General features: G+C 43.8%; 2 protein-coding genes and 1 long non-coding RNA gene across 4 annotated transcripts in view; 1 reads left to right on the top strand and 2 right to left on the bottom strand.

Annotated features, from left to right (window-relative positions):
- klhl32 (kelch-like family member 32) overlaps nt 1-1804 on the bottom strand; it is a gene marked incomplete at both ends in the record, with an annotated part of 19955 nt that extends 18151 nt beyond the window's left edge. For both annotated transcript variants that reach the window (XM_080858433.1, XM_080858434.1), the window contains 2 exons: nt 1-105; nt 1782-1804. The exon at nt 1-105 is cut by the window's left edge and continues 76 nt beyond it. In XM_080858433.1, coding sequence (XP_080714559.1) covers nt 1-105; nt 1782-1804 — 128 coding nt within the window. The remainder of the gene's footprint in view (nt 106-1781) is intronic.
- A 21-nt stretch (nt 1805-1825) lies between these two features.
- On the bottom strand, nt 1826-3495 carry LOC308380342. The gene is made up of 3 exons (XR_013969012.1): nt 3410-3495; nt 2388-2616; nt 1826-1914 (listed from the first exon to the last, which is right to left on the bottom strand). It is a non-coding gene; the product is annotated as an uncharacterized lncRNA (long non-coding RNA).
- Nucleotides 3496-4430: 935 nt separating this feature from the next.
- LOC308381096 (calcium homeostasis modulator protein 6-like) lies at nt 4431-5993 on the top strand (the record flags this gene model as incomplete). Its single annotated transcript, XM_080858606.1, has 2 exons — nt 4431-4961; nt 5568-5993. The coding sequence occupies 2 exons, from the start codon at nt 4431-4433 to the stop codon at nt 5991-5993; spliced, it is 957 nt and encodes a 318-aa protein (XP_080714732.1).
- Between the last annotated feature and the right edge of the window lie 2183 nt (nt 5994-8176).

Genomic DNA, 8176 nt, shown 5'->3' with positions numbered 1-8176 from the left:
TCACAAAAGAGGCCATCCTTCCGCTGCTGGTTGAGGGCGGAGAGAACGGAGTCCTGGTGCGACCTGGACTGACACAGCCTCTGGCCTTTCAGCATGTCCTGGGAACTAAGATGGAGAGAGATATGAAAAGATAGATAGATAGAGAGCGAGAGAGAACAACAGAGAAAGACAGAGACAGAGACAGAGACAGAGAAGGGATGAGAGGGAGAGAGAAATCCAAAGAGAAGAGTGAAGGACACAGGGAAGTGAATGTATTGCTGTTTGGTAATACTACATTTTTTCAGTCATGCTTTTCTGAATTTGAATTTGAATGAGAGAACAGGAGGAGGAGAAAAGGGCCTCCAAGAACAGGCAGTTCTGTGTCTCCATTGTGAGACTATAGGCCCTCTCACCCTCTGACCCATGTGATGTCCACATGATGTCGTCAACTAAATACAGTTATGGCCTCTCTCTCTCTCTCTTTACCATACACACAATCAATCTCTCTCTTTTTCCAATTCTTTCTCTCTATGCCTCCCTCCCTACCTATTCCAAACACACCCCCTCTCTTTTTCACACACACACACACACACACTCTCTCTTTCTCTCTCTTTCTCTCTCTCTCTCTCAATCAATCTCTCTCCCTTACTCAACATCTCTCTTTTTCTCACTTACTCACCCTCTTTCTCCTTATCCCTGTGCAGAAATATGTTCACTCTAACAAAAAACAGCTTTGGCTCTCAGTAATAACAATATAACATTCAATGCATATTCATAAATGTCGGGATAAGACCTATACACAAGATGTATATGCATGTAAAGACATATACACACCCCGTCCATACACATATACACAGAAAAGAGATGCGTACAGAGAATCATTCATAATTATTCTGGTTGTTATGGGGTATTATAGGTAAACACAGTCCCTCAGATAGTATCAAGCTCTGCAAAGACAAGGGCTACACTATCCTGCTCCTCTGCTGTATTTAAATTGGAATCTGGTATATTTTGCTCCACACAGGTGAAGTTCCACCCCTGCCACTACTAGCCCATACCTCCCCAGGATCCATCTCTGATTTACCATGTATCTTTGACAGTAAAATGACACTTTGCCTACTCGAGCCAAATTCATATTATCTTTGTTTATTTATCCTGCAACCTGCCCATCATCAGAGGAGAATCTCTCTCTCTCTCTCTCTCTCTCTCTCTCTCTCTCTCTCTCTCTCTCTCTCTCTCTCTCTCTCTCGCTCGCTCGCTCTCTCCCCAGGGGTAGTAATGACCATATTGTAAGCAGACTTAAGTATCCAAATGCTTTTGTGAATCGTACAAAAAGGTAGGTTTGGCATAACTTAAAACAAAAACTGCACATCAATGTCTATGAACTTTGGCTTGTTTGAGAAACCAGAAACCAGCACACTTATGCTAAGCATATGAGCCTTATAGACAAATGTCCAGGTCTTTAAGGGTACACCAAGAGAGGACACTGGAACTCACCCAAACTCTAATCACAAGACCTCATTCCCAGCCTTGAGATTCTGCACCTGTGATATAAGACCATTGGGCCTCGGACAACCACTTCCTTAACAAATGTCACACACATCTGACCATCAGTGTCTATATGCATGGCACTGGACTGGACCGGACTGTGTCATTGCGGGGACCCTAGAGCAGGGACACACAATGTAGCTGACTCGACTGGGGCTGATGTGGTCCATAACCAGACCAGATCCTTTTCCAGACCTGCTCCAGAGTCATTCACTGTGTGGGGAACTGCAGTGACCTCAGACACAATAGCCTACCTGAGAAGAGGCTCAGAGGGCATTCTCCTGTCAGGGTGGTGGTGGTGGAGGCGGGTTAGATGGAGTGAAGGAGGAAGTGAGCTCTGGCTGGCTGACACTTATTGTGGTAGCTTCACTGAGCCCGTCCAGTAGCCTGAAGAGAGGGCGAAAGTCAGTTAACATGAACGCTTAGACTCACAGATTCTCTCTGACAGATAGTGGACGTGATGTGGCACAGATTCACCACAGATCCCTTGCAGAGACAGTGGTTGCCTTGTCAACTGGTGAGTTACAGGCATAGCAGGATGCTGGGGTTAAAGAGCTGTGCAGCACTAACACTGAATTCAGTTTTGTTTCACTACTCAACCCCATGCAGACTCATCGAGCGTGGGCGGACCCCAATACTCATCCAAATGAATCATCACATGAAAAATCACAGTCCTCACACACTCACACACAGATACACACACACACACACACCTATATATGCACAAATTGCACATCCAGAAACACACACTTGACCACTCTTACCTGGGGCACTGCACAAAGTTTTCAGATTGTGTCAGTTATGTCAGTTTGACACAGCACCAGTTTTGTGCGAAGTGACACAACCCAAAGCCTACTCACCCAGAAGCAGACCGTGGAGCACCCTATCACAGAGTGGGCTAGCCTATTAGTCATCCTGATCAGGAGCAGTCTGAGACATGACTCTGGCAAACCCATATGCTACCCAGCAGAGCCACAGGAGGCCATCCAGGTGATTAGATCCTAGGCTCATCTGCATTTAATGTCCTCCCATCTCCTGGCCATCTCCAGGTGCTATTGATCCAATGACTGAATGACCTTCAAAGGACTGCTGGCAGTCACCCAAGAGCAAAGTCAAGAGACAGGCAGGCAGAGAGAGAGAGAGAGAGAGAGAGAGAGAGAAAGAGAGTCTTAGAATGTTTAATTGGACCATATCTCCATTCTACTTCAGATGTTCAGACAAGATTACCAGATGAAAATGAATGAAGCAGATGAAAAATACAGCTAAAAACAATCGACATTTTCAGCCAAGAACCTGACATGTACTGTTGCACTTGACCAGGTGTCACCTTGTTTATCAATAAGGGCTAGTATTGCAAGATTGCTGAATACATGCATTAAACATTAAAAGCTTTGCCAGTTTTCTCCAGTTTTCTATGACTGCATCCTTTGCGGCAGCGCTTACTTTCATCTTGAATGTTATTCGCCATGAATGTTTTTTGCATTCTACCAGAGATTAAACGATGAAAAATCGGATAGGTTGGCCTGGTCTACGATGGAGACTGAGGCTGTTTTCGCGGGGGGGATTCACCGTGCGTATGCCTCCACCATCACTTTCAAATCTCAGCCATCAACCCCTACCTGCTTACTCTAAAAAAGATCTGAGCCAGAGTCAGCTGCTATTCGGGTCAGGTTTCCTAGCAACTGTCCAGCTAAGGGGACAAACGGGATATTGGGGGGAAATTACCGATACAACCTTTGTTATAGTCCCTGCTGACCGAGCCGTGACAACTGATTCAGAGACGTCCGATGCTCCATTTGACAGGACGGACGAACGGACAGGCTCTAACAGTAACCCTTATGTGGAAAACATGACATCCAACATCACAAAGCTATCTACTTACTTTTCAGTCGTTTCGGTTCTTCCTCTGTCAGTCGGATGTGGTGGCCGTAAGCTACTTCATTTGAACGCATATCATTTAGTGGCAAATTGGCTGAAGGTGAGTTGCGGCTGCAGCTAAATACCCGGCCTGCGTAACAGTTGTGTCCAGTGTATTCTGTAGACATACAGTGAGCGTATTAGCTAAATTGTTACACCGTAGCCCCGCCTATCCAAAACGGTCACATGCATTTTGGTCATGTGGGATACAGCGACACCCAGAGCCAGAAACACTTGACATATTTCAGTCCTGACCTGACACATGGCTTCTGATAGTAACCAGACACCTTCAGAAGTGCAATGAATACAGCCTGCAGTATGACTTTGTCATAAGAGACTGTCATGTGAAATGGACAGCAATAAGCTCTCTTTCTCTCTCTCTCTCTGTCCCTGTGTGCGTGTGTGTGTGTGTGTGTGTGTGTGTGTGTGTGTGTGTGTGTGTGTGTGTGTGTGCGTGCGTGCGTACATGTGAATGAGAAACGTTGGACCTTGTTTGTAGTCCACCTTTTCCCCCCTGGTTATCCGTTCAGTCATCATCCTAAATGCTTTTCCATCAATGCAGGACCACCGCGTCTAATCATCAGCTTATGATTATGTTTGTCTGGTAATGCTGTTCCCACCTCCCTACCTACTGCGTCTGTAGAGAAGCTCACGTTGATGAGACAGGTCTTGACATTTGAGACAACACGGTGGCGCTCCAATCGAGAGAGAATTACCTAGACTGCAAGAGACAGTTATACTTGTGAACGCTCAATTATAAATGCTCTAGAGTAGCATTATCAACTGATTAATTACGCTGGAATTATATGCAACCATACTTATTTCACGGAGACACGCCCGATAACTTAGCTGGGCATTCAGAAGATAAGTGAAAGTGTGCCCCTCCCATAATAGACTTATTTACAAGCTGACGGGTTTTTGGTAAGAGTTTATTTTTTTGCCAGAGGTTTGAATGTTGGTTGAAAGAAGAAAAGGAACGCGTCGCAATGGATAAGTTCAGGGTTTTGATGAATTTAGTCCAAAAACGGCAAACCACCCTTGGATTCGGCCTAATTCCGTTACTAACGGCTGGTGCGGAACATGTTTTTTCAAACTTTGCCTTCAAGTGTCCATGCAGCGAGTGGAGCTTTCTGTATGGGACGGTGTTTCTTCTTGTGCCGGCCGTGGCTCTGCTTATACTTGGGTACATGCTAAGCAATAAAACGTGGAAACTGTTCACGGGCCTGTGTCTTAATAAGGCTAAACTTTTTCGTTTCAAATCCATGTGCGGCTGCCTAGTTGTTTTCCTTCAGATCACAATGGCCGTTATGTTGGCACCTGTCTCCTGGATCGCAATAGCGCTTCTTAACGGCGTTTATTTTGAATGTATAATGACGGGCTCTAATTTCACTCATCTAAAGAGCTACCTGTGTCATGGAAGATCAGACTCTTGCCAGATAGACCTCCACAAGTTGCCCTGTGATAAAACTGCGGCGAACAGAGACGCCATCCTTACAACCATACACGCACTGTCTCAGGTAAGTGAGTGACCGAGTAGCGCATTGGTTGGTTGATAATATTACAGTTCCGTGAATTGCATCAGAAGGCGTGAAAGCTTTAATTGCTGAGACTGATAGTGCTATAGGGTTTCTTGGAAGCCCTAATTCATATTGATGACTATATACTGTCACCACAGTAAGCTGAACTCACCTGTGATAATGTGTTCATATTCAGTTTCACAATACAACCTAGTCACAGTTTACTTCATTGAATGCAGTTTTTTTTAGTATGTTTAAGTAAATGCAGATGACTAGTCAGTATTATGATTATCATCAGAACCACTATCTACTATTATTGTTGTTGTTAGTGGTGGTAGTAGGAATTGTGGTAGTAGTAGTAATGGTGGTTGGTCTGGGTGGCCAGTGGGAAGGACAGGTGATCTTATCTGTCTTCCAAATAACTATGTACCATGAAAATTAATTTTAACATGATCCCAAAACTGGTTGCCTATAAAAACAAACATACATCAAAAAGTGGCAAATGTCTGCATACCTTTCCTTTAAACAATGTTGCAGATTAACCACTTGACTGAGTGTTGGTCTTGACTGAATGTTAATTAGCCTCTGTCATCCGCTGCCTTCTAGGTCGTGGGCGGGTTGGTGATAGCCTCTATCATGCTCTCCTCTCTGCTGCTCACCTGTGTGGCGAGGTGCAACTCCCCAGTGAGCTACCTCCAGATCAAGTTCTGGAAGGCCTACTCTCAGAAGGAAAGCAATTTTTTTGACAGCTACGCCACTGAACACGCCGAGAAGCTCGCCGAGAGGAACATCAAGAGCTTCTTTGAGATGAGAACACCAGAGTCTCAAGCGAGCCCTCCAAGGTACGCGTGGGAGCAGATCTCCAGGTTCTACAAGTTTAAGACCATGGATAAGTATTACAGCACAGTACACAAGTATGTGGAGACGTGCAAGAACCCTGAGAACCCTATAAGAGTCCTTCCCACTAAATCAGGTGACATCTCTAACCCAGCAGCCCTGGACTTTGTGGACGAAAGCACAATAATGCTGTGAGATGGAGGTCATAAGGGTCATTTGGTTGGAAATGTTTTTCAAGTGCACAGTATTTCCATTTTTATGATATTTGAAGAATATTTGAAGACTTTTAGAAGAAGTGAATGTTTTTGTACTTGTTTCATATATGATGACGTTTTTTGTGCTAAAAACTGATATTTATAATAGGGAGTGTTTCCTTAACCATTATGGTGTTTTAACTTTTCCCAAATAAAAAGCACAAGTATACTCAGCTTCTGCTAATGAGTAATATAAAGGAGGGGGACTTCTTTCAGAGACGCACAATGGAAGTGTGGCATTTTCAACCATTTCCTCTGTCCATAAAGTCACGTACATGATAAGTCTTTTGCCAGTTGTGCACAGGACTGCTTAAGATTTGGCAAAGGTGGAGGATGATCTGAAAAATAGCCTGTGTCTGTTACGGTTTTCATCAGATTGGTAAGAAATGTTTTTAATACCTTGGCTTTATGTCTGAATCTGCATTAATCTTCAGCACCCCCCCCCCCCCCAACCCTTTGTCTCCCCCTTGTGGAGCTAAATCACCAAAGTGTGCTCATCTGAGTACCAGATGTTATAGCAGAGGTTTTAAGGGATTCATTTAAGACATTGACAGAAAGATAGCATTGACATGACAACAATAATAACATAATCAATAACCTTGTAGAACAAAGTATTAACCGGTGTGTGTGAGTGTGTTTGTGTGTGAGTGTGTGTGTGTTTGTGTGTGTGTGTGTGTGTGTGTGTGTGAGTGTGTGTGTGTGTGTGTGTGTGTGTCTGTGTGCGTGCGTGTGTGTCTGTGTGTGTGTGTGTGTGTGTGTGAAAATGAAGCAAAAAGTGGAATAAAGCTCAATTGTGACCAATAGGTACAGTCTCCTCCGCAATTATTGGCACCCCTAGGAAAGATGAGTAAAAAGGGTTATTAGTCCATGGGCCAGACAACATATTGGTACCATCTGAGGGGGCAAAACTGTACCTATGCTAAGTTGTTTGTAGGACTGATAGTCTATTAATATATGATAACCCTTGCACAAAAGCAGCTTTTCATATTTTTGGGCTATATAACCGTTTTCACTGATCAGCGCTTAAGCAAAATTTCCCCAAATCACACATGTGCTAATATCATCTTAACAGTGATATAATTTTGGTCATTATCTCAATTATTTGTAAATTGTTCATATAAGTCAAATGTTGCAACTATTGGAAAAAAAAAAGTTTGATTTTGCTTAAGGTTAGAATGTACAGCCATTTAAGCCTTTGTCACGCATATTAGGATAATGTCCCGCTTTTTCATCGGTCTGCCCTTCCTTAACGCCTCTTTTCCACACCCTGCTCCCTATTCATTTATGAGGACTCTAATTGCATTTATAAGCCAGGACGGGGTCCTCTCATTCTGCCACTGGCGAATGTGATCTACTTCATTTGCCTGATACTTACACTCTTAGAAAAAAGGGTTTATATGATTCTTTATAGAACCACAGGACTTCTTAGCCAAGGAGATAGACCTTTTTGCCTAAAAAAGGTTGCCATTTCACTCATGCGAGGGTTATGTGGAAACGTTTATTATGGCACCTTTCTGAAGAAGCTGATTCTGCACTTCTGCTCATTCATAATCATTACCTTTGTGGTCTGCATATCAAAACATAAAGTGAACTGCATATCAAAATAACAAAGTTGTTATATCTAGATATAACCCTGTGCTAACATCTGACCGGTTAACACCCACAGACATTTACTAGGAACACCCGTTGGCGTTAACCGGTCAGTTGTTAGCTAGAATCTAGAAGTTTGTTGTCTCTGAATAATGGTAGCAGCAGCTGAAAACGTTCTCAGACAAAAGCCATGAAACAAGTCAAGCAAGCAGTTCTAAAGGATGATCCTAGTGGCTGAGAGCCGACGGCTTCACATGAGTGATGTCTTGGCTCTTCCCCATGGCGATGGATCTCTGCGCAACACCAATAAAGGTGCTCTGGCGAGAGAGCTGGAGAAAAGCGTTGCCCCTGTAGACGTTATCCCAGAACCATCAACAACCATCATCGATGGGATGAGCTTGGTGTAGCAGATGAAAGGGGATGACAAGACTTTCACTCAGATGGCAGAATCAGCCCTAGCCAAGGTCCTCCATGATTGAGCCAAGAGCATTGATGTTGTGAATGATGTCTATAAGGAGACATCCATAAAGATGC

The sequence above is a fragment of the Sprattus sprattus genome (genome assembly GCF_963457725.1).
Source record: "Sprattus sprattus genome assembly, chromosome: 19".
Lineage (NCBI taxonomy): Eukaryota > Metazoa > Chordata > Actinopteri > Clupeiformes > Clupeidae > Sprattus > Sprattus sprattus.
Note: the sequence above shows the minus strand (reverse complement) of the source record. Positions and strands in the feature narration are given on the sequence as shown.